A 25,757-nucleotide genomic window follows, 5' to 3' on the forward strand; every position below is an offset into this window, starting at 1 on the left:
GAGGAAACAGTGCAGATTTTTTTTCCACTAAGATGATAAAATAAAGGTCTCCAGCTGAGATACCCATTTGGGGAGATGAATGATAATTTTCCCGGACAGGGGACAGCTGAAATTAATGATATTCTGATGCAATTTATACTGCTCAAAAGCCAGAGTCAAATCAGTGTAGTCACTGGGGATCTGTACCTGATTTCTCTGAATGAGAATTTGTTCCATTAATCTGTGTGGCTTGGAAGGAAGAATGTAATAACTCTGAGCACTGGATTTCAGTTGGTCCAATGGTCTCTATCGAGGACAAAAAAAGACCTGTGAGCTACAGGGTCTGTGTTTTTGTAACTAGATTAGTTAATGTGATGTGGCTTGGCAGAACTTGTGATTCCCTCTAACACGGAGGGAAGTTACCAGAAGTATTTTCAGCTTGCCAGTTGCAGTACAAAACCACAGTAACCCCCTTCCCCTAGTTTTACTTGGGTAGGACATCAAGTACTACACCCAATTTTAAGAAGTGAGCTTCCCACTCAAACCAAGCAAATCTTCCCAGAATCAGCTGAGCTGTAAAAGACCACAAAAGTCACTGAGGCCAGAATTTTCCCTCCTGACCTTAAGGGCTACCAGATCTCACTTACCTTTCTTTTAGATTGTGCCTCTGCAAAGAGCCTCTGCACATCTGACTGCAGAGTCACCCCAGAGCTGGTTCCTGAGAGCCCTCTCTGCCACCCTCAGGTTCCTGTTTCAGAGCTGGAAAGGCAAACCTGCAGAAAATGCTCTCAAAAGGTTAAAAATAACAATGCAATAGAAATTCTGGCCAAGGAAGGATCAGCCCTGGAAGCTTTCTTATTCTCAGTTTGAGCTTGGACATGTGGAAAAAATAACAGTCATGAGAGGACTCACAGGCTCTCCCAGCACAGATGAACAATAAACAATACAAAGGCAAAGAGAAAAATAGTAGATAAATTTTTATTATCCTCTGAGCAGTTGTAACATGGCAATTAGGACAGGATAACAGGCACTTTAATGCCAGCGTATGCATTGGAAAATTGGAGGTGGCCACAAAGGGGATTAAATATGACTGGAGAAACAGCCAGCATTGGTATGGGAGAATAATCAAAATAAGCAAAAAGCAGAAAGGGAATGAGGATAAACACTACCAACCTTTGCTATGCTGCTCACAGAAATGTCAAGGGAAAACTCAAACCCATACAGCCACGCACAAGTAAAGCAAATTATCAGCCTGAGCAGGAGGACATGCCTGGACAAGAAAGGATCTCTGTGGGTTGACCTAAATTCAGCAAAAAGAACAATAGGGTTCAAGTATTGCAGAGTTAAACTGAAAGTTTTCTAGTTGTTTTTGCTTGTTTGTTTGTTTTTATTGATCAGAGGGAAAAAAAAAAAATAGGAAAAAGAATGGAAGTGGTAGTGCTGCTTCAAAGCAAGAGCTGGTACAAAGCATGTGGCTCAGAGGAGGTGTGTGAGCACCCACAGCGTGTGCATGTCTGCTCACAGCCAGCCTGAGCATCCTGCTTTGACAGAACAGAATAAAGAAGACAAGGTGCTGAACACATGGGTGTTAACCCACCCCAGGGAAGCCCACAGGACAGCCAGGCTGAGGAGAAAACCCCCACTGTGTTCCAAGGTAGCTCAGCACACCCAGGGCCAGGGCCAAGGGGAGCAGTGCTGGGGTGGCTAAAACCACCCCAAACCCACTGAGTCACAGCTGAGCTGCCCTGAAGCTGGGGGGTGGAAAGCCCTGGAGGAAGTGTGAGGGATCATGGGCATCACTCCTGTTTGCTGCAACACAGCAGGGTGTTGCAAATTGCAAGTGGCAGCTGCAGGTCACCAAGTTGCACAAAGGCATTGATAAGTTGGGTTCAGGTAATGGATGGCACAAAGTGCTTTAGTGGGACAGGGCTCAGCTTGGAAAGCCCATTCCAGCACCCTCACATCTGCTCCAGGGCCCAGGGGCTGCACCTCAGTGTCACATCCTTCTTGAATGACCTTGATGGAGAGGGCACTACCTGGGTGCTGAGCAGACAGAGCTTTCTGGGATGATTTGTCCCTGGTTTAGAAGAAACAGAGGTGGTGACCTTGAGCAGCTCCAGAGCTGTGGGTTTGCCCTTCACATAACACTCATGTAAATGTGCCTTTCCAGGCATAACCATGACTGACCTCAAGTGTGTGGGCAAACTGTGTATTTATTGCTGTAAAATGACAGCAAGTTCACTGACAAAAGCAGACTGGGCAGCTGGTGGGGATTTTTAATCACAGAGAAGATTCCGTGTTCACTGAATGTTAATTCCCAACTGTTTACAGAATCACATTGTTACTGCAGCATGTTGGTTTTTCTTTGAAGGAGTTAAAATTGTATTCTGACAACATAATGACATATGGTTATTAACTGACTTTAAAAGAGCATCTAGATATACAATGATTTTTTTAAACATATATATAAATATACTTTATATAAATATATCTAGCTATGCAGGAAATGTCTCACAGGAAACAAAGGGGGCCAGTGATAGCTTCTCATAAAATTTTATGTTGCGGTTTTCTGTCTTTCAAGATGTTGCTGATTTGTCCATTTAAAAACAAACAGAAAGAAACTCTATGAAAAAAACCTTATAACAGTGCTTCAGAGACTTGGTTCTAAGCTTTCATACCCAAATATCCAATGACTGTTCTCCTACTTGTAGTGTGAATTAACCCAAAGGAAAAAAGACAGGAAGGAGAGATAAGGCACTGGGATGGGGCCTGGGGGGATGACACCAGTTATGTCTGCCCACACTTCCACAGTGGATGTGTAAATGAGGATAATAAACTGCTTTATTTTTAATAAACTACTTTTCAGTGCATAAAATTTATGACTGCATGGGCCATCTATTACTTTATAACCTACAGCTGGGACTTCTGGAAAGCAAAGGAACAAAGGTGGAGCTGGCCTCTTCCAAATCTGCAAGAATTTTCTCTCAGGATCGAGGCCACAGAGTTACAGCCCTCTGAGGTTGGTCTGCAGAGGATTCCAGACTTGCTGACTCCGCCTGGGATTGCTTGGCCTGTGACCTCACAAGATGCTCAGGTCCTGGCTGGATGAAATCAGCTTTCAGCCTGTAAAGCCATGTAAGCATGCAAAACTGCTCAGGGAAGGTAGGAGAGCTCAAGGACTTAAAGATGTTTAATTGGCTTACGGAGCTAAACTCCTCAAAGAACTTAAGCTGCTGTGAAAAGGGAAGCTGGCTTAAATCCCCAAATCTCCCTGCTGGGAGGTGAAGCCCAAATGTGCTATAGGGTGGTAGTTCAGGGTCTGGCTGTGACTTGGCTCCTGCACAGCAGCCAACCTCCAGGTTTTCTGGGTGGCACAAAAGCTAGTCTGGCCAGGACATCTGGCTCCCCAGTAACTTTGGGCTAGTGAAGCTGTCTGAGGGGCTGCTGAAAGCAGATCTGATTTGGGGAGGTCTGAGCACTCTTTCGCACACTAGGAACCAGAAAGTGAGAGACCTGTGAGAAATGGAAATCAGCAGGTCTGTGAACATGTGATGCCTTTTTTTTTATTATTTTTTTTTTCTTTTTTACTTTGTTGAAGTTTTAGCAGGGGGGTTTAGTGGGGGTTTTTTTGTTTGTTTGGTGGTTTTTGTTTGTTTGTTTGTTTGTTTGTTTGTTGGGATTTTTTGGTTGGTTTTTTGGTGGGTTTTTTTTTGCGGGGGATAAAGTTTGGAGTTTGGTTTGTTTGCTTTTTTTTAGTTTTGGGGGACTTACTGTTTCTATTGTTTGGTTTCTGCTTCAGCTACTGGCTCTCATTGTGTCTCATGATTAAAACACCACTATTTACTCCTTAGGAGAAAACAAAAATGTCACTTCTCTTTTTAATAAGGTTAGAGCTTCAGCTGTTCCAAGTGGGCACATCAAACCATTTTGTCCTCAGTATTAATTTTTGTTCCCCCTACTTTCACTGAATTCAAGTCTTCATTTCTGCTCTGTGCAATACTAGAAAGATGCTGGAGCTGCTGCCTCAGCAAAGCAGTGTTGGAGGGGAAGTCCCTTCCCTTGTCTTTCCTTGCTTATGCAGCTGATCCCATCAGCCCTTGTCCTGCAGTATTGCATGGAGGTGTTCACACAGATTTGACATAGTTTGGGGCTCTGGGCAGTGTCCAGGTAATGGGAGGAGGGTCTTTGTCACAGCCCTTCACGCCACTGTGTGCAGGCTGGGCTTGTACGTAACCTGGCACAAGCTGCTGTTCAGGTGAATATTGTTTCAATGGGTTTATTTAGCAGTTGTTTCCAAGTTATCAATAAAAAACAGTGAATACACCCAGTCTCAAACCTGTGCAAACACATTTCTTTCCCACAGAACTTCCATGACTAAATATCAGTGAATGACTGGCAGATGCACAGAGCCTTCCCATTCCTCCCAAACCGCTAAACAACTTGTCAGATTTAATTTTAAAAATGTTTACAGTCTCAGCTGACAGCTGCACTGTGCAGCAGCAACATCAAGGTGAGTGCACCTACCCAATGCTCTGCCCAAAATGCTGTGAAGTGCAGAGAGGAGCTGACAGAACCCCACAGGAGCTGTGCTGCCTCTTCCCAGGCTGATCCTGGTGTTACAGGCACAAGTGGAACTTGGCTGGAAGTTACATGCAGGTTATTAATATACAAAGATAGAGAATGTTTAGATAGGGCTGGCACAGATCTACAGGAAAAGACACAGACTTATTCATTAGTTAATGTTGGAAGAGGGCACTGTTGCTCAATGCCTAAATGAGCTTCCCTTTGCCTTCCCCATCCAGAAGACACACACACACTAATTAGGCAGCCTCCCAAACACAGGATACATTTCCCTTGAGGAAAAGAAAAGAATTTTACAGACTCAGCCACTGCACTGGGGCACCCAAGTGTGTTTGAAATTGTCGGAGTTGGCAAAATACTGAGATGAAAAGCAGCTTGGAACTAAATGGAAGTTGGAGCAAGAATAGAGGAGACTTCTCCAAAGATATTTAATAGGTCACAGAGGGCAGGTTTTGTTCCAGAGGGCTGGACGGAGGTTTATAAATTACAGTTCCTCTTTTGCCTTTTTTTTCATCCTCTAAGAAAAGGAGAAGCAGAGGGCCTGGGAAATGCAGATGTGTAAGTGGGACTTGAGCAATGAGTTGGGCTTTTTTTGTAGCTAAGGCAAGGTTAAAATTGTGTAATTTTGTGAGGCACAGGTTAGGCTTGCAACAGGACTGAAAAAAATCTGTTTAATTTACTGAGAATGTGCCCTGATTGACACACAACATTGAGAAGGTTAAAAAGTTAGAATAAAGTTAATTTTCTAAATTTTTCTTTTTTTGAGTAAGAAAAGTGTCCCCATCTTTAAAGTTGTTGATCTGTGTTTTCTTTTCTTTAGGAAAGAAGGGAACAGAAACCAAACCAACACCCTGCCCCCTAAAACCCCATGCCCAAGACTTTAATCTGACAATTCCTCCCAACCAAGGGTGATTCAGATACCAGCTCCTTTTTAGCTAACCACCAAACTTCAGTGGTTTGCATAAAAGGGAACTGTGGTCTGAGTCATCCAGAGTTAGTATTTTGGTTGGCAAAGGCACGCCTGCAGGATTTTCTAAAGTCAAAAAAACCCTGCTTGTCTGCCAGAATTACCACAACTTGTCTTGCTTACAGAAAAAGACGGTCTGCCATGTGATATTTTGACTGATAAATTTAATGTGGTAGCGATTAAACTGTGCATTGTCAGTTTTCTTTGTGTTTTGTTGGGTTGTTTTTTTTTTTTTTTAACTGAGAGATCTGCCTGTGAAGAGGCAGCAGCTATTTTTTTCCATAATTGCATCTGTTTCAGAGAGCAGACAGATGTTGGGCTGAAATTCATTATGGTATTCATAAACCCCATTGGGATCTGATGACCTAGTAACATATAGCTACTGTTCCTTGCAAAGTGTTTCAAAGTGTTCTTACTTTGAATGAAGAAATAAATTTGCAGAAGATGGGAGGGAAGGGAAAAACCTCCAGCAAGGCAGATGGCTGCACAATAGCAAGATACAATAGTTATACAAAACGTGAGAGTTCAATTTATTTCAATAAATTATCTTTATTTTGCAAAATTGCCAGCCAGCCTTTGTGCACTGGTATCTTTGTAGCAGGCAGATACCGACTTGGTATTCCAATATAAGGCAGAGTCACAGTGAAACACTCAGTGACACAGGAAAGAAAAGAAAATCAGAGTAGGAAAAATTCTCATGGAGATACAAAATAATAGAAATAGCTTTCACACAGGGAAGCAGTTATCCATACAATTCATGTATTACTGCACAAAATCACCATTGAGCATTCAACTGGTGCTGGAAGAGAGTCCAAAGACAGCAGTGCAAAACACCGTGAGAGGAAACGACTCCTCTCCCTGGAAGTGCTGGTGGTGCTGTTTTCAGGGAGAGCAGGGCTGATGGGAAACTGGAAACTTCCAGTGGCAGCATTTGTTTCCTTGAGAAACTCCGAAGGGCTGAGCTAAAACAATGCTGTGAAGCCCCGGGTCAGGCAGGCAAGGAGGGTTATCAGTGCTGCAGGGAGAGAGCTCCTAGTGCTCCCTGTGCTGTGTGCAGGGACAGCCTGGCACAGCCTGGCTTGCCTGGGTACCACTGGAAAGGAAATAAATCCCTGCGAAAGTCCCAGTGAGAGGCATTTGGAGTAATGGATATTTTGTGGGAGACCTATACATTAACTTTTAGCCTTGGGAAACGAGGCGGACATCCTGGCTGGGATTACAGTAGTTAGAAGCACTTTTTCCAGCTTGCCTGTCCACTCAGGAATCCTTTGGGAAGGAAGCTGTTTGGTCTCATTTTGGATATCCTGTGAAAATGAACTGGCCTGGTTGCCAGGAACTGAAAAAAAGTTATTTAATTTTTAAAGAGCTGAAAACTACTGCATGTGCTGCTGAGTACTGTACGGGAAATTACTGTTTTGGTTTGTTTGTCTGGATTTCTGGTATTTCCAGTTTACTCAGGATAGCAACCCTGTCTCTTGATCCTAATGCAGCAGTCTCTGCAAAGGGGAAATCTGAAGACAGATTCAGGTTTAAATGACTTTCTGGCCCAGCCTAAATGTGTTTGGAATGAAGTGGGATTTTTCTTTAGTTCAAATGGGAGAAAGCATGAGAAATATTCAGGGCACAATCCAACAATGCATTGGAAACAACGACACTTTACTGTGATTTCCAAGCACTGTAGGGATGGGTCCTACACTCAGGAATGCTGAAGATATGAATATATGAAGTGGGTTGTGTTGGTAGTTTTTTTTTTTTTTTTTTTTTGCATCATTTAACTAAATTGGAATGTAAGTGGACTTCCATGGCCTGAAACTTGAATCTTCCCTTCACAGTCCAAAAACATTTTGCAGCAGCTGCACTAAGTTATCCTGATATTTTCCAAGGTGTGACCTGATAAAAGTATTCTCTGCTTTTTCTGCGGTCATGAAATAGTACTACTGGCATTGTGTGACTGTTGCCAAGCTAGCACCCAGACAGATCCAGGCAGTAATACAAGCCTGTAAAGACTTTTTTAGCCAGACAAGTGTTGTCCCCTAAAGAAACACTAAGGAGATGTCTAAAATCTCCAGTTCATATAAAAGCCAAAAGTAATGGAGAATTTTGTGAAGTATTTTTATTCTGGGAGAAAAGTGCTGATGTTGGAGCATCAGGACCAATCTGAACAGGTGCCTCAGGCATGGGCAAAACGCAGGAGATAAGAAAACTTCCAGCAAAATAAATCTCTCAGGTAGTGTTCCAGTGCTAAGGAAAGCTGGTGCTCATGGAGATCCTGTCTAATGTTGGTGCACGTGGTGGGGAGCTGCTGCAGAGAGGAGTCCTGGGAAAGGCTGGCACACTGGGATGGCTTCCCACCATGAAGCTGGGGAACCCAGAACCTTGAAGAGGAATTTGTCTCCTACCTGTATAGCAGGGAGCCTAACTTTACCCTTGGGGTTTCTGGGCTTCATGGATTTGTGTCCTGAAAATGCTGGAAAATATATACAGAGGGCTGGCCCTGGAGTCACAGATGTGGCATGAGCTGTTGAGCCTGGCTGTTCCCACAGCCATGGGAGTGGCAGGGATATCCATTCCCTGAGCCTCATCTGGGTTATTATTTCAATAAAATGATCACATGTGTTGGAGTTTTTCTGAATGATATTTTTTTCTGAATTTACAGTTCAGAGAACTGAGAAATACTGAAAAGAGTCGGTTTGTCCTTTTCAGGCTAAGCCCCAGTTTAAGCGGCTGTTTATTTCCTGTAGACCAGAAATCTAGTTCTGTTATGAGTTATCTTCTTGTTTATTTCTCTGCCAGCTTCACACCTGTAGCTGAGACCCAATGTAAACACAGCTAGAGGAAACGAGCCAGCATGTCAATTGGAGCCTCAGTTTTAAACACTCTCTTCCTTTACTGATTGTCACATCTGCCAGGGGCAATTGCTCTTGGTAGGATTATTATGGACCCAAATCTGTGTTAGGATGATGACAGAAGAGCTCAGAATTAGACCAGTGCTTCTGGGGTACAATGGCATTTCCTTTGCTGAAACAAAGGAAGTTCTTTCCCCTTCATTCTTGCACTTCCCTTTTAATACAAAACATCCTTTGCATGCACATAGACATTTTAAAGGTTTTTAAGTTTGGGTCTGTGGTTGTCGAATTTGGCTTCAGGGTTTTGACTATGGCTGTTGGAGAGGAAAGTTGTACAGATAGCATTTAATTGTCTCTTGTGCTTGTTAAGCTTTGGTTGTTTGGTATTTTTAAAACTGAATTTATTATTAAGGGAACCTGTTTGCTTTTTATTATTGATGAGGTGGACGTGGGTTTATTAACAATTGCACTGAATTTCTGATTGCTGGGAGTTACTCTGCCACACAAGTTCAGGCAGAAGAGCAAGGTGAGGCAACCTGCTCACAGGTCAGCAATAGCACAGGGACCCTGCTTGGTCAGGATTTGCCAGGAGCAGGGCACAAGGCTGTGGGGAACACCTGGAGCACATTTCTGTGTCTGTAGAACTAGTCAGAAAGCTGGTGAAGAACTCAGGCCTTGTAAATCTGGTTCCACTATGTAAAGTAGCCTTGTCCTTGTGGCATCTGTAGCCTCAACAGATCTGCTGTGAATATCAGTGACAAAAGCAGCTGTTGCTTCTGCTGGACCTGCATGGCCTTTATGGGGAGATGATGCTCTCTGCCTTCCTTAACAGCAAGGGAAGAATTGCTCAGAGCCCTGCCTGCAGTGGTGTGAGTGAAACTGGAGCACCCACAGAAATTCCCAGCAGGGTGTAGAGGGAAGGCATGTGGTGGTAAAATGTTGTGGTAAAAGCACATAGCAGGGATAATGAGACCTGCCTGCAAAAATACTGCAAGCCATGTTATACTTCCAAACACTTTCATAATTCTCATTTTTGGGTAGAGCTTTCTGTCAAGTGGAAATGAATCCTCAGGTTGGAGCACTCACCAGAGGTGAGCAAGGGAGGCAGGATTAATTTCAGCAAAGGATCTAGAGATGGAGAGGGAGAGAGGGCGTTGGGTAGACAGCAGTTGGGAGTTTCACACCAGCTCTCACCAGGGAGGCAGGAAGGAAGTGGAAAGTGGCAGGAGACAAAGGACAGCTTGAAGGTTAGAGAGAAGAGATAAACGGGGATTGTAAGAAACAACACAAGCAAAAAGGCTAACGATGCATTCATGTAAGGCAGGACAGCTCAAATGGGGAGCAAAGCTCTGGCTTAGCTTTGACAAAGGTGACATGGAGGGCCAGAATTTTCTAAATGCTGCCCTGGGGAGATCAGGAGGCTGGGCTGTTGCTGTGTGTGGATTCCTGCTGCATTGCACATCACTGTATTAAATGTTTAGTTCTTCAACAAACTTACACTTTAAAGCAGTGATTGCCCTCAGCAGTGCCTCCACAGGCTGGCCTGCAGGCAGGCAGAGAGCACAAACTCAGGGTCACTTTAGGGATAATGTCCCCAAGGCGGGCAGTTGTACAAGAATACTTTGAAGCCGAGTGATACATCAGCACTTCTTTCAAGGAAATTGCCAAATGCCTGTATTGCAACACCGCCCCTGCTGCTGGCACCGCAGCCGTCCTGGTGTGTTAACAGCCACCAAAGACACTTGAACCACTTTGTCTGATTTTTATGTCTGCAGCTGTGAAAGTACCGATTGAGAACTTCAGCCCCTCTGCAAGGGGACACCGCCCTGAGCATCCTCTGAGAATGTTTAAAGACTTTGCCTCAGAAAAGGCATTTCCACTGATATTTGCCTCTAAACACGGGGCCCAAGGATACCCACAACTCCTTCCAGATGCTGCACACACGGTGTGCTCTCCCTGCGGTCCCAATTACCGGGGAAAGGAGACTGTGGGGGGCAGCGGTGCCGGGGTGGATTTGCCTGGGGCGCTGGGGCCGGGCTGGCAGAGGGGCTGCTCTCGGCTCAGGGACGTCCCCGGGCTCCGTGGGGCTGATCCTGGTCCGTGAGCATCCCTGGGATCACGGCTGGGAGTACGGGCTGGGAGCATCCCTGCCGCCACCCCCCGGGCTCGTGTTCCGAGGGGAAGGCGCTGGGAGTGTCTCTGCTCTGCTGTGTGTGTATAAAATCCTCTTCTTGGCACGCCGTCACTGCAGTTTTGGGGTGTTTTCAGGGGGTTTGGTTATATCTGATAGCGGCCGGTGCATCGCCGGGCAGGGAGCGCGAGGTTTGGGCGGGGACAGAGGGGTCCCATCTCTCGGCACGGCCCTTCCCGGCCCCGCGTGGGGCGGTGCGAGCGGGGAAACTCCCATATCCCATATCCCATATCCCATACCCATATCCCGTATCCCACATCCCATATCCCATATCCCGTATCCCATATCCCGTATCCCATATCCCATATCCCATATCCCGTATCCCATATCCCACATCCCATATCCCATATCCCGTATCCCGTATCCCACATCCCATATCCCACATCCCAAGGGCGATCCCCGCCCCGCCGGCGGCAGGTGGCCCCGACCCCCGCCGGCTCCGCGCGTCACTTCCTCGCAAACTTCTTTTTTTTTTTTTTTCCCCCGAGCTGCTCCCTCCCTCCGCCAAAGTTGCCGCCCGGGCCGGGGAGGAGGGCTTTGGGGGCCGGCCGGGCATGCCCGGCTCCCTGAGCCCGCCGGGGCACGGCCGGGCCGCCCGCGGCACCGTTAGCTCGGGGAGACATGGCCCGCAGCCTGGACGGCATCGACCTGGCGGCGCTGCGGGTAAGCACGGCCGGGAGAGGCTGCCCCGCCGCGGGGCTGAGCCTGGGGGGAGCCCCTAACCCGGGCGGGGGGCTGCGGGGACCGTGGGACAGCCGTGGTGGTGGCGGCGGGGACGGCGGGGTGATGCTGCACAGGATGCGCGGATGCCCCAGGGGCTCGGGATGCTCGGGGGTGCAGCCTCGGAGTTTTCCCGGTCCCGCAGCCTCGGGATTCTCCCAGTCCTGCAGTCTCGGGGCTCTGCCGGTCCTGCAGCCTTGGGGCTCCGAAAGTCCCACAGCCTTTGGGCTCTCCTGGTCCGAGGGTCCCGCGGGAGCGCTTGCGCCGCTGGGGAGGCTCCTTTCCCTGCCAGGATAATAAGTAATTCCTACCGACATCCCTAAAAGTGTTGTGGATGCTGTGGAGAGAAAAAGAAAAACAAAAAGGAAAAAAAAATTAAAAAAAAAAATTAAAAAAAATATTTTAAAAAAAAAGGAAACTAGGATGTTAGGATGTTTTGGACGAAAAGATGTGCGTCGGGGTTTGGCTTTTGTGGCCTTTTTGTTGTTATTGAAGTTTGGGATCTTTTATCCTCCCCTCCCCCCCCCCCTTTTTTTTTTTTAAGCAGCTTTAAAAGTCAGCATTCACCTAGTTTGCTGTGAATTTTTGTTGTTATCTCCTTATGTTTTTGATGCTAGCCGAACTTTGGCCACATTAAAAGCTGCGCTGTCAGTGGTTCCCATCCACAAAGCTGTGACAGGGCTGTGTGTGATGCCCCCGGGTTCCACTTGCCCTTTTTACTTAGGAGCTGACCACCGAGGAACCCATCCAACCCCAGGAAGGTCTTTTGTGCAGCGCTGTTGACAGAAGAGGAGGGAAGAGGTCAATTCTGGCAAAAAAGCAGTAGTCATCTCCAGACAGCGAAACCAAAGCAAGGCGCTTTCTAAAAATATCAGGGAAAAAAGAAAGAAGGGCTGGGAGAAGCCTTTGCGATGTTCACATGGCAGGGAGGGTGTTCCAGACTGGAGGCAGAGAGAGGAAAAGCAGCAGGGACAGTAAAGTCAGGAAGGATGTCAAAAGGCTTCTGGCTAAGCAAGCATAAGTTTAATCTGGCTCTGCTTATGGGGCATAAGGCAAAATATTGGAAGTTCTTTAGAACTTTAGCAGATGAATCTCATGTCCTTAAATAAATAAGGAAATATGAGTTTGGAAAGGAGTCATTCTGCAAAGCAGACAGCAGGCTTTGTGACAGAAACATCTGATTCACAACCTCCACAGGCTGAGAGCACTTGGAGTTTCAGCCTCAACAGGGGAAGGGATAAGTGTCTCGTTTTGGAAGAAACCCCTTTGGGCACATCAGCAGCCTTAGTTTGGGGTTTGTGCTAAGTAAGAAATGGGAGGCAGATGAAGCTAAGCTGTAGAAGTTATTGAAAGACAAGGTCCCTTGACTTTACTGTGTCTGAGGTGTTCCTGGGGCCATGAGAGCTGCCTGGTGCTGTGCTCCAGCCTCCCACAGTTGTGAGTGGGGTCATTTTCAAACTGAGACTGCCCTGCTCCCCTCCAAATGGGTGTGGGCTCCTCACTTTCCCTGGAAAGAAAGGGGCCTGTGGTTTCCCAGTGTTGCTGGCTTCACCAGGGCAGTCAGTCTAAAAAAGCCCCTGAACTCTGCATTAGGTGCTGAGGCACAGAGGCCCTTGTGCTTCAGACACCTATATCTTCTGTAGCTGCAGGGATGTGAAAAGTGCATTTTGGTCATGCACTTGCTGCATGTGTTGCTTTTTATTCTGCCTTGCAGAGGAGATGGATGTGGCCTGGGTGTCCCTGGGTCAGTAGTCTTGCTCTTGCTTTCTGAGAGTGCTGCAGATGACTCGAGGGAAAACCAGAGTGGTCACCATATGGTAGAGTGTATGATGGTAATTAACTTCAGAGTGATGAATGCTCAGGCCGGTGTTTTGGCATCTTTCAAAGGAAATCTAGCAATTTGGCAGGTGCTGGCTGGTGAAGGGTTAGCTGGACCCTTATGGGTTTGAGTGGTGGCTGAGAGGAAGCACTGCATCAACCATGATATGTAACTCCAGGATAATTAAGAAGGTGGCCCATTGTGAAGAATGCCAGCAAACAATGCAGTGCTGATATCCAAGCAAACAAGGGCAATCCAAGGACCAGAGCCCAGATTAATATCCTTTATGACTCTTAACAAGGCTTGGTTCACTGTGGTGTTGTGATTAAAAGAAGAGAGATGGCCAAGTGTTGGGCTGCACTCAGACCTGTGGAGGCTTGAGATGTTAATGCTCAATTTGCTAGCAAGGACAGGATAGGATCTGCACTATTTTAACTTTAATGCTGATGTTTATTTAGGTAATTGTTAGGGTCTTTCCTAGAGTGTCAGAAGCCTGTAGGAGCAAACTATTAGGATGCTAAATCAGATTTAAATTTATTAAAAGGGGAAAGACAAGCTAATTTTGAGGTGCTTAAATTGCTATATTTGCATAGTAAATAAGCTTAGAGATGAAGAGTGAAGACAGCACACATTTAAGTGAGAGAGGCAGTTGCAAAGTCCAAGTTGAAAATGCAGTTTAGGTTCCTCTGGGTTTCTGTGCACTGTGGGCACTTCTTAATTCAGCAATGCTGCTTTCTGCAGGAGAGGTGGAGAACTAGGGTGCTGCTCATGCTTCCCATGGAGTGCAGTAGATATTATGCATGGAAGGCCTTTACAGGGAGGGTTCCTCAGAGAGCTGCTCTGAGTTTCCCTGCCTGGACCACGAGCTGCCCACAGCACAGTTCTGTGCAGAGGTTGCACATGAAGCAGAGGTTTTGTGCCACCCACCAGTTGCTTTAGCAGTAGCAATGGTTTATTTGCTGACTTCAGCCCCACCGAAGTAAAGCATTTGTTTATATCCAGACTAGTCAAAATATAAAATGAGGAAATGAGAAGAAAGAAAAAACAAAACTTCAGTGAGATCCAGCGTTGTAGGCATTCTTATGCCTGTGCTGAGGTCCATATGTCAATCTTCCCACTGATTTCCTTTTTAGTGAGGGCTTTTGGACTTAGGGTTTAAGTCTAGGAGGTTTACTGACTTGTTTTAAGAGAAAGAGAAAAAAAAAGACACAGACTGACCTGTGTGGGTCAAAAGTAAGTCTTCTTGATCTGATTTACACATTGTTCTTTTGAGGAAAGGAAAAGTCTTGTACGGTTGACAGTCTAAAAAGCTTAAGATTAAAACTCATTTAACTTAGAACCAAATGAACTCATTAGTACTTTCAGTTATGGAAGTCTGGGCTATGTTGCTCTGAAAGCTCTTGGCATTTATCATGACAGTTGTGCCAATAAAGGTAGAATCTGCTCAGAAAAAAAGCCTGTGTGTTTCCACTCTGGGATTTTGCCAAAGTAAACATTTCCATATCAGATATGAAGAAAGAATTACTTACATTAAAAGATTTACATATAAGTGGTGTGGAGAGTAGCTTGATACCTCTAAAAAAAGGGTGTTTTGCAACCAGGGGCATAGAAATTGTACTTCTGAGATAATGTTTTTCTGTATCACATCCCTCAGCAGTACCAATAGGCATTCGCTGACATGACAGATTGCTGAAGCAGATGTGGTAAAACTGACACGTGGAGTTAATAATATTTTATATAAAACTTTCAGTGATACCGTGGCAAGAAATGAGCAGAGTGATAAATGGCTTAGCCAGAAACCAAGAAACTGATCTTTTGAGTTCTTAATGGTTTTCAATAAATCGCTCAAGTGAGTTTTAACTGAAGTACGAGACTTTTTTAAGGTATTCAGTTGTCAGGAGAGAGCACTGCCCATGCCTTGCAACAAGATGGGCTGCCTGCAACCTCAGGGGTTGCAGAATGCTGCAGGAGAAACTCTGCTGCTGTGGTTGGTGTTCGAGCAACTGGTGCTAGAGCACGAGGATAGAAGTAGGTTCATGAGGAATGGTAGACTGATCACCTGACTCATTCATCTTTTATGTAAATTAACAGCAATCTAGTTTGGGTTCAAAGCCAAGAGTTCAATACCTCAGTCAAATTCACTTTGCTATGTTTGCAGAACAGGAGAGTTGAGTGTTCTCAGCCTGCCTGTGAGTTAAGGTTGCCAGGTTTGGTTCATTTCCTGTCACTAAGGTAGCTGGGCTCAGGTGCTTTATATTAGAATTTTTCAATTCTGCTCTTTAGGTTTTTTCCTTTGTTGCATTGATCATGCCATGTGTTTCACAGTGGAGAACAGCAGGTCAGCCTCCAGCTAGATCAGTGTGGTGAGGCTTAGAAACCTGGAGTTTTGCCTTGTTCTACTGTAAACTGAGCCAGCAGTTGAATTCTAGTATTTTTCACACACCTTCATTTATTTGTTGTACCTGCTGTTGTACCATCCTGCTGATCTTCACTGAGCTGTTTTGTATATAGAGTTTTGCCAAACTTGACTGAAAACTTAAATATTAATGCGTTTCTTACCCTGTGGTTTGGCAATTCCTCATTTGGTGTGTAACACAGATGATTAGGAGATGTGCCTCAGACATTTCATTGTGATGGTGTACAGTTAGTTTCTGTTATGAAGTGGTTCCTTTAATCTAAATGATGTTATTTCTTCTGCTTTTTGCAGGACCCTGCAGGAATATTTGAACTGGTGCAAGTTGTTGGAAATGGGACATATGGACAAGTCTATAAGGTTTGGATGCCTCTTTAATTTAGGATGCTGTTCTTCATAAAGCTGTATTACCTAAAGCAGAAGTGAGCCCGTTTAGGAAGGTGGATAGTTGTTCTAGTAATAGCCTGGTTTATCTTGCTTTTTTTCTGCATAATGCAAAATGTGCTACCTGTGAAATTCCATGGGCCTTCCTTCCTTTGCTGCCATAGGTCACATACATGGTTTTTGTACTGACTTCCCTCTGCTCTCTGCTTACTTTCTCTTTTTAAAAATTATTTTAAAGGTGTCTGGCAGAAATTTACATCAGTGATGGCTAAGTTTGGCCTGGATTGGGTGAAATGCAAACCTCAGACAGCAGTGCTCTTCAAGACACAGGTGTCAATTAGCCCTGCTCTGCAGGCGGGCGGTAAAGTCTTTGATTTCTGTCAGTACCTTTGTCACTGAGGTATCAAAGCAGAACCACCAGACAAGAAACTACAGCAATTAACATTGTTTGCCACAACATAGCACTTTATACACAATGTAGTGCACAGCTTACTTTAGTTATAACAAGCCTAGAAAAGTGTTCTTACACTATGATGCCTTCCCTAAAAGTGTTTGAAGAAGAGGAAATAGTTGTGATTAAATAGAGAACCAAGTTCCCATTTTGGGGATGAAGACAGAGGAAGGAAGGGGCCATGCTGCTGAACCCTTGCAGGTACATCAGAAGAGAAGTGGCAGAAGTCTGTCTGGTGTTGCTTCTTCCTCAGGGTCCCACTGCTTGGCAAGTCTTTGTGTGTGTGCAGGGTCTTTCTGCCCTCTATGGAAAAATGCACAAGGGTCCTGGTGTAGCAATTCTTTCTCCAATGCACTGAATACATGCTGTGTTTTGGTGTCCATCCTGTGGTGGCAAATGTGCTGTAATCACATTTTACTTTCCCTTTGAAGCTATAGGTTCTGCAAAATGCTTTACAGGAGCAATTCCAGGAGGTCTCTCTTTTCCCATGCTACCAGGTTTTCTTATTATAATTTTTATGTCAGAAGCAGGATCATGTAATTCTTTTTGGTGATAAAGTCTGTGTTGTTTCTGAGACTATCATTCAGATACTGCTCTTAATACTATTGAATTAAAAATACGTGCTCAGGGGTTCACATGGTCAGATTAGAAGCCCAGAGAGATTTAGAGGTGCTGTTGTTTTTTACCCATGAAAAGACCCCAAACCTCCTGAATGTTCTGTGAAATAGTTGACTTTCTTTTTGTGTCTGGATTTATTTTATATTGGGCAAGAAAAATTTCAATGTAGTCATCTTTTATGAATGTTGAGTATCAATCAGCTGCTTAATCATGGCAGAAGCAGAAAGGAGCAGCATAGTTTGCTTCTCTGCTGCAAAAGAAAATATTTTGAGCTGTCATGTAGCTCACTAGAATGTCAGTTGCCAAAAATGTGCAAGAAATATTAACAGTGACAACTTCAAATTGTACTCAAAGGCTGCTGTCCACTGAGCATGTGAGAGGCCAGGGTCTAACAGCTCAGGGAATGGGGTGAATTGAGTCTCTGCTCGTTCTGCCCTTGGACTGGCTGGAACATCTGAGAGGAAGGGTCTCAAGGGGCTGGGGGCACTGAGGGGAAGCTTTGTGCTCATGCATCCTGCCCTGGAGGAGTGAGGGGCTGTGTGTAACCCGTAAGTGAGGCTTTGGCCAAACAAATTCATGTGTTCTGCTGGGGGTTGTCTGGGGGATGGAGCTGCTCTTAGTGGACCATGGTGGTAAAACTTGCTGCTGAAGAAGTTAATGATGACAGCCAAGCTGGACAGATGCAGAATGCAAGTTCCACATTTGGCCATCAGCTCTGTTGCTGTTGTGAGCAATTTTCTCACAGTCCAAAGCTTCAGTGTGTGTGGAAATCCTCCTGCAGATGCTGAGCACCACCTGAATGTTCTTGGGCGTTGTCTGCCTGGTGGTATTTCCCTAGTGCTGGCCTTGAACCCAGAGCTGATGTCTATTTTCTCAGGAGGGCAGCAGCAATGTAACAGCTGCTTCTGCAGCAGCCATGAGAAGTGAGGCTCATACTCAGTTTTATTTTTAATTTCTGTGTAGTATGTCCTCTGATCTATAAAATGCTAGGAGTGGTAAAGTGAACGAATGGAATCCTGGAAGCATTTTGCAGTTTGTCTGGTATAGGCTTGTGATTATAAATATTTAAATTACAAAGCAGTCTCTGTTATCCATATACTTTACTCATATCATTAGAGTATGTTTTTATTCTCCTGAGGTGTTAGATTCTTCCATACGTTCAGAAACTACCCGTGGTAATTTGCACGTAATCAAAGAAAAACTTATTTCAGGCTAAATAAATTATATTCAGGGTTATTAAATTGCTTTGTTGGCTGCGAAGATGATTCATATTTTAATATATGCTACTCTATAAAAATGAAAATAAAATTTTGAGAGTTCCTCATTAGATTTGGAAAACCATGTTTAACAGATTTATAAAAGGAGAGTATTATTCATACTGAATTATTCCTGTTCCAGTTCAGGGTCTTTTAAAATGAAATGGAAGAGGTATGAATTGTACACATAACAATGCTAGAGCTGAGTAGAAATGTTATAAAGATTTGTGTATAATAGCTGACTAAAAGCCAGCAGATTTTTTTGACAACTTATGAAGTACTAGGACATAAATATGCCAGTCCTGGCAACTTCAACCTTTGGAAAGTGTGAATTAGATGTGAAAAAAAAGTCTGATGGTACCCAGAATTCATGAGACTTAGGCTTCATTACATCTTGAAATGACTGGTGAGTTTCTCAGTTAATTCCTGGTTTCCATGAGCTGGAATCTGAAGAACAATCCTATGTAAGAGGTGATTCAGACTAATGCCGTGGGAGGTGGTAGCACAGAGTATTCCCTGACAGTAAGGGAAGACTGAAAGTAGTTGGAAATAGTGCATTTGCTGGTGGTTGGGAAAGATGAGTATTGACCCTTTCATGCCTTTGTCTCCTCAGTGTTGAGGAGCTGAAGGTCAAAATGTGTCCCGCCTTTGCCACCATCTCCACTGAATGCATGTGGGAAGGACAAGTTTCTGAACATCCCCTGCACTGCTTCTGGCGGGATCTGTTATCCTCCTGTGTGCTCTTGAGGGCAGGGATGAAAAGGAATGTGCAGGGCATGAGCTCCCAAGTATGAGGGGCAGCATTTTTGAGCGTTTCTAGAGCTGCTGATAATTCAGGACCTTCAGACAGCAGAGCAGTGTTTTTTATCACATAACTGTCAGTGTCATGTGGGAGGAAGTGAGAAGGCCAAAGGTGTCACTTGAAACCTTTGGGATCTGCTGAGACATGGCACTGTCGTGAGTTCTTCACCTGTTCCCATTACCTGCAGGAGTTGAACTGTATGGACTCCCTGGCTCTGGAGTGCTGGATAGTGGTGGTCCATCACCCTTGATGTGGAACAGCTGTATGCTGGTCTGTGCTTGTGCCTTTAGTAATAACTAAACTGTAAGTTCAGGGGAAGTGAAATATTTTTTTTCAAAGACTTCTGTTAGTTTCACAGTCTTTGATGAGAGGTGTTTCTTCCGTAGAATCCTGTTAATGTGTTTTCTATGTTCCTGTTTTCAATGCAGGGTCATTTTTTATATTGAGTAAATGGGGAAAGGGATATATGGGAGCAGCTGAAGGGATTGCTGTTTCTGAAGTGTTTGGGTCACACAATTCTTCCTGAGCTCCAGAAGAGACTATGAGACTCTGAGGTTATGGCTGCTCTGTTTTTTCATTTGTCAAGTCGTGAAGAGGAATTGTTCCTAATCATTCTTGTTCAGCCATGCTCTGACATCCTCATCTTTCTGAAGTTTTCATGGGCCAAATGAGGTCAGCAACAGTGTTTTCTGATGTCAAGAGGCACCTGATGGGGGGGTTTTGTCTTCCTTTTTTTTAGGGATGTGGATTAGCCTTCTCCTGGGCTTTCCATTTTTCCGTGGCCTAGGGAAAGAGAAGCCAATGTCTTTGCACAGTTCCAGGGGCTATGTTTTTTGGCACATGATCTTGGAGGCTGGTGGTGAACCCTGACAGATCTGCAGCTGCTGCATGTGCAGAATGGTTTTTTCTTTGAGTCAGAGGGCACAGGGAACTTGACAAAGGTGCTTTAGTTTGAGCTGTGAGAGTCCAGAGGGAAGATGTGGTTTCCCAGTGATGCAGCTGATGGAGAAGCAGAAGTGCTGTTGCTGAGGCCTGGCAGGGGTGGGAGCAGCTCTGCCTTCCTGCTGTGACTCTGCATAGCTAATATTTTTATTTCTCTGCGGTCACATAGGGCTCAGGATACAAAAAGGAAGTGGATCTGGGTGAGGAAGTGTATGGGATTTAGGTTGGTTGGTTTTTTTGTGGTTTTTTTTTAACACAGTTGCTTCTTGGCATTGAGTCGTGCTTCAGTTGCTGACATGAGTTATGAGTTACTTTGCTGTTGATGTAGAGTGGCAGGAGTGCAGCAAAACATAAATACAACGTTTCAGTTTATCTTAATTTGAGAGTCTGTTAAGTTCTTCATTTTCCATTTCGCTGAATAACTGGCTGATGTAATTAAGTTGGGAGTGGTAGGAGGAAGGAACATGAGGGTTTTTGAGACTGAGCACCGTGTGGAAAGAATCACCCGACCATGCTATGTTATGGAGTGTTATAATCTGTGGAGTGTATTGAAAACCTTAATTAATGGTAGCACCTGGAAGGTTAAATGTAAGAAACATTAAAATTGTGTTTGGTATAATCCAAATGGTGAAAGGGTGTAAGCTGAAAACTTTAAAACCATCCTTTCTTTGGGTGGGTCAGAAGAAGCCACTTTCCAAAGAAAATGGAATTTCAGAGTCTACAAAGTGCTGTAGAGATGTTTAAAATGACACATAATCTCAGGTTGTTTTGTTGTAATTTGTGGTGAGTTACTAAGATTAGCTTTAAAACTGGTTAGTTTTCAAGCTCATCTTAGTCTCAAGGCAGAGATTTTGATGAGTCAAGGAGGGAAATCAGTTATACTCTACAGAAATGAAAAAATGCTACTCTCTGTTTCACTAGCAGTTGGTAAAAGTTCTTATTTGTCTCTCCATTTGCTTTATTTCAGTTTGTGGTAGCAATGCCTGTTTCTTGGTCCTGAAATTAAGAGCCAGACACAGTCAAGGGATAAAGGGTTTTTACTTGGGTGTTTAATAAGGATCCTTTTGGTGCAACAATTCGTCAATACACCAAAATGCCCACACACACAGTAGATACAGTTTTATAGGTCTTGCAGATTAGCATATCTAATGAAGCTGTGAGGCCTTTGGGATGTTTGGTCTCCTGGCCTAGCAAAATACCAGGACTATGATAAGGTACCAGGCTTATAAAACTACAAGTACGCAGGCTGAGGGTATGAGAATACATAAAAGGTGCAGAAAAAGAAGAGGCAAAAATCATCATGGCATTAGTAGAAGAGCTGATTATCTTGTTGGCATGAAAAACTAGTTAATTACAGTAGGCAGCAGTGTATAAAGTCCCTGCCAACAGTGCATGGGGTGGAGTCAGCAGCTCATTGATCCTTGGTTGACTTGTGCAAACAAATAATGGAGATTGTCTGCTGCTCCAAGCCACAGGGGTCTCTCTCAGGAGTGTGTCTAAACTTCATATGTGCTGCTGCCATTGTAATAAGATATGAAATGCTGTTGTGCTTATGAATGGGTTGCCTTGAAAATGGAAGCATGTAGAGCTGCAATACCAATAATATACTAGAGAGGCATGGGTTGGGGTTTTAGTATTTGGTATTCTTCAATTTTTAATAAGACTCTTGAAGTCTGCATACTACCAGGTGTTTCTTCATCTTCTCTCAGTTGTCTGCAAATCCTAAATACACCCCCATAAATGTCTCCATGCCTTTCTTTTTGCTTCCACACCACGATTGTCTTTTTTCCTCCCCCATCAGAATGGGTGTGGAATTGGCGCCCTTGATACAAGGAGGGCAAACTGTGCCTTGGACTGCATCAGCAAGAGCCTAGCAATCAAATCATGAGATGTGATTATTTTCCATGCTCTTGTCAGGCCACACCTGGAATACTGTGTCCCATCTTTGCTCCCTCACTTCCAGAAAGACGTTGGGAAACCAGAGAGGATTCAACAAGAGGTAGCCAAAATGTTTAGTGGGTTGAAGAAAGAAAGGCTGAAGGAGTTGGATTTTTTCAGCTTTGGGAAGAGAAGACTGAAGGCAGTCTAGTGACAGTTTTCAGGTGCTTCGATGATGGCTAGTGCAGGAGGTGCCAGTACAGGGATGCCCAGGGCAGATGGATTGCTTAGGAAAAGTTTCATTTGGATGTAAGAAAAACATTCTGGACCATGAGAATGAGTCATCACTGGAATAGGTTTCTCATGGTGGTTGCGGAGTCATCCTTGGTGGAAATAGCCAAGGCTTGGTTAATGTAACCTAAGTTCTTGCTTTTAACAGAAGGTGGAACCATGGGTTCCCAGAGGTCTTTTCCAATCTCAGTTTGAGTTCAAGACATACCTACTATCAACTCAGCCCATTAGAGTGTGAATTTCTAACTTGGAAGATACAAAACCCCCCCACTTTTTTTCTAAATATATATAAATTTATATATATACGTATATATACATATATATATTTTAAATAGGTAGTTTATGGTGTGTATTCAGTTGTCAGAGTCAGGAGCATTTTTGTGCAGGGGTTTGGTGTTGTGTTTGGTTTTTTTTTTTTCAGTCTTGGCTTCCGTGCCTCTTTGCATGGCAGTGCCAAACTATATTCAGCACTGGATTTTAAAATAATGGATCAAACATGCGAAATTAATTAGTAAATTGTGAAGTCCTGGTTCTAGTTAGTGAATATTTCAGAGGAACTCGATTAAAATTCTTAGGACCCAAACTAGTTTATCAAAAATAGAAGAGTAAGGATGTGAAAAAAACCTCTCAGCTGTTGAGTGCCTCTATACAATAAAGGCTCTGACTGAACAGAGCAAAGTACAATAATTAGATGTGCCATTAGAGAGTAGTAAAATCCTTGCAAATAATTTGTTGACAGGCCTGCTGCTTTCAGGTCCTCCATATTTTGGACCTAAAAGTCCATGTGGGAGAGTGCAATGCATTTTCATCCTAAACTCTTGGCATTTTGAGCTCATGTTGCATAACACTTCAGATTTTGTCACTGGGTCATGCTATTTTGGAGGTAAGAGAATGTGCTAAAAATGCACTGGTGGTAATGTGAGCGTGGTGGGAAGTAGTTCAAGCTCTTAATTCCCTGCTAAAGCACTTCACTGTGCTTTAAGCACCTCACTAGTGACATTGATCTCAGTAATCCTGACTGCTCAAGTAGCATCCAGATTCACACCAATGTGCAGATACACCTCAGTGTAGTCAGTGCCTTGTGGGTCTGAGTTTTACAGTATCTGACCTTCTCAGAAGTATTTTCACTGTGTACAATATATAAATTTGTGGAACTTGGGGAAAGCCTGTAATTGTCTGTTTGCAGTCCAGAAAACCATAGCTATGACAGTTAATGAATGAGTGACAGGATATTACTTAATTTTAAACCACAGAAAATCTAGTGTGTTGTTTGTAGGTGTTTGAGCTGATTACCATGACAAGTTAGCTGTAGTAACTACTTCTTTTACAGTGAACTACAGGATTTTAAGGCCTGGTGAGGACATGTCACCTTGTCTTTGTGTCTCTGATTCTTTCTTAGAGCTCCTTATGGATTGTACTTTCCCAGTCTGCTTTAATGTCCTGCAGAGTGCATGTGTGGTTTTTTCAGAGTCCTTCTTTGGTACCTCTGGGCTATAGCTAATGGAGCATCATAAAAGGAACAACAAATGAGTTGGTTTCTTAAAATTGAAGTAGATACTATTTTTCAGCTGTTTGTAGTATGCTTTTTATTCTTCAAAGTCCCTTGTGTGTTTTAAGTCTGCCCTTGTAACCTACTGACCTTCTGCAATTCCTGAAAGGTTTTCAGATTTGCTTTAGAAGCACCTACTCAAAGGCCATTTCTTCCCCATCCCCTACTTCCTACCCTCGAAAATATTAAATTTCAGTAACATCTGAGATTTTACAACTGAGAAGTCCAGAAGACACACTTTGTAGCAAACTGTGACCTTTTTAGTGACCTATAATGTTATTAGCTGCCATTTAATAGCTGGGGTGTGGTCTGGGACAGTACCTGTAGGAGCTCCCAGTGTGTGAAAAATGTACTTTTTTTCATAAAGGTGAGAGAGGGGCTGATGTGGGCAGCTGTGGCTCAAGGAGATCTTGCTTCTCTTCTTACCTCTGCTTCTCATCCTAGCTAAAAACCATGAGTTTGCTGGAAGTGGAGCTCTTCATGTGAGTGTAGCTGTTAAGATGGAGGCAGCCCTTGTTTTTGTGAAGCGTTTTGGGGTTGTGGTGAGGAGGAATTAGTGTGCTTATGGAGGTGATTTGTGAAAATTGGTTAGCAGCCACTTACTGAACAATGAGCTGTTTGAAAACAGTTTCACTTGAATCCAAACATGGGTTCAGGAGAAGCTGGAGTGGGAATATGTCAAGAAATGAGTTGGCTTTTGTTTTCAAACTTTGCTTCAGAAACGTCAAAACATTACATTTAATTTGCTTCATTTGAGCATACATTTAAATTCAGCAGGATGTTTAATAGATTGGGGGGAAAAAGGTACAGTCATACTGAAATAATCTGGCACAACAAAAAGAAATGTGAATATTAATGGGAATTATTCTGACTTTCTATTCTGGAAGGAGTGTTTGCAACCAAAAGCAGACCAGTTGGCAAAATAAGGACATTTTGTTGGTATTTACTGACTGCTGGAATTAACTAAATTCCGTTTTCTGACTATGCAGTTGCTACATCTGATAGGAGCTTTTTAATGCAATCTTTTCTTGTACTTCTGCTGTTAAAAAGGGAAACATTTAGAGAAAAAGGGCATAAGAGAAACGTGTGATGGCCTTCTGAAAAGAAAATTCCTCAGGTTCAGTAAAATGTAGATATCTTCCTTGATATGAATTTATGCTGAATTTAGTAAGGCATGTCCTCAGAATTTAAAAATAACAAAAGAGTAACAGTAACAAGAATAACAAAAGAGTAACAATAACAATAATAACAAAAGAGTAACAGTTTACTAATTATTCCTGTTGCAGCAGATTTGTCTGCCTCTGTTTTACTCATGGCTTTAAACCTGTGAACAATTATACTAAAATATGCAACAAAACCATCATGAAATATGCATATGACTTTGATAATGGATTCTCCAATGTATTATTTACACAGATTGTTCATGATGTTGTCTTGTTATATGGAAAAAGGAAAGGGCTAGAGAAAATATTTGTTTTTGCAGTCTAACATGAAATATTTATTGTAACGGGATTCTTGCAAACATTCTGCCCCCAGAAGCCAAATCATATCAGTAGATATCTGATTGCCTTTTATTATTATCAGTGGGTAAAGCCAGGAGTTGTGGACCAGTGTTACCACTCGTGCTTTGAAAATCAAATTACTCTGGTGGAGTCTTACAGCTTTCCTGTGTTTTGTCCTGCAGAAAAGGACAGGCAGCACCAGTGCATGACTGGGGGCACCAGACCATTCCTGCTTTGGGATCCCTTTGTGATGAAGAGAGGTTTGTTTCCAGAGACACTGGGCTGTGCTTTGTTGTCCCTCCCAGTGGAGGACAGCCAAGTTTTGCAGGCAGGCACACTGGGAGTGTAGGAGTAGGGGTGCCCAGTGAAGCCTGGCGTGGCTCAGATGTCATGGAAGGGGTTTGAACCAGTGAATGTGGTGCACTGAGGGCACACTGGGCTTTTTGTGCATGTGCAGATCAGCCTAAGCAGGTCTGACGTTTCCCAAAGGCATTTTGTCTCCTGGCTCACGTGCTGGTGGGTGCTGGGTGCCCAACTGGACCTGGCAGAGGAAGGGTTTGCATGGGGA

General features: G+C 43.8%; 1 protein-coding gene across 4 annotated transcripts in view; it reads left to right on the forward strand.

Moving 5' to 3' along the window:
• The first annotated feature begins 10,878 nt into the window (after window positions 1–10,878).
• LOC310922867 (mitogen-activated protein kinase kinase kinase kinase 4-like) overlaps window positions 10,879–25,757 on the forward strand; it is a 93,006-nt gene continuing 78,127 nt past the window's right edge. For 3 of the 4 annotated variants that reach the window (XM_083883783.1, XM_083883784.1, XM_083883785.1), the window contains exons 1-2: window positions 10,880–11,227; window positions 15,811–15,876. In XM_083883783.1, coding sequence (XP_083739909.1) covers window positions 11,186–11,227; window positions 15,811–15,876 — 108 coding nt within the window. In that variant the 5' untranslated portion in view covers window positions 10,880–11,185. Of the gene's footprint in view, window positions 11,228–15,810; window positions 15,877–25,757 lie in introns of all 4 variants that reach the window. The other variant, XM_083883786.1, reaches the window with a different exon arrangement.

The sequence above is a fragment of the Zosterops lateralis genome (genome assembly GCF_965231275.1).
Source record: "Zosterops lateralis genome assembly, chromosome: Z".
Classification (NCBI taxonomy): domain Eukaryota; kingdom Metazoa; phylum Chordata; class Aves; order Passeriformes; family Zosteropidae; genus Zosterops; species Zosterops lateralis.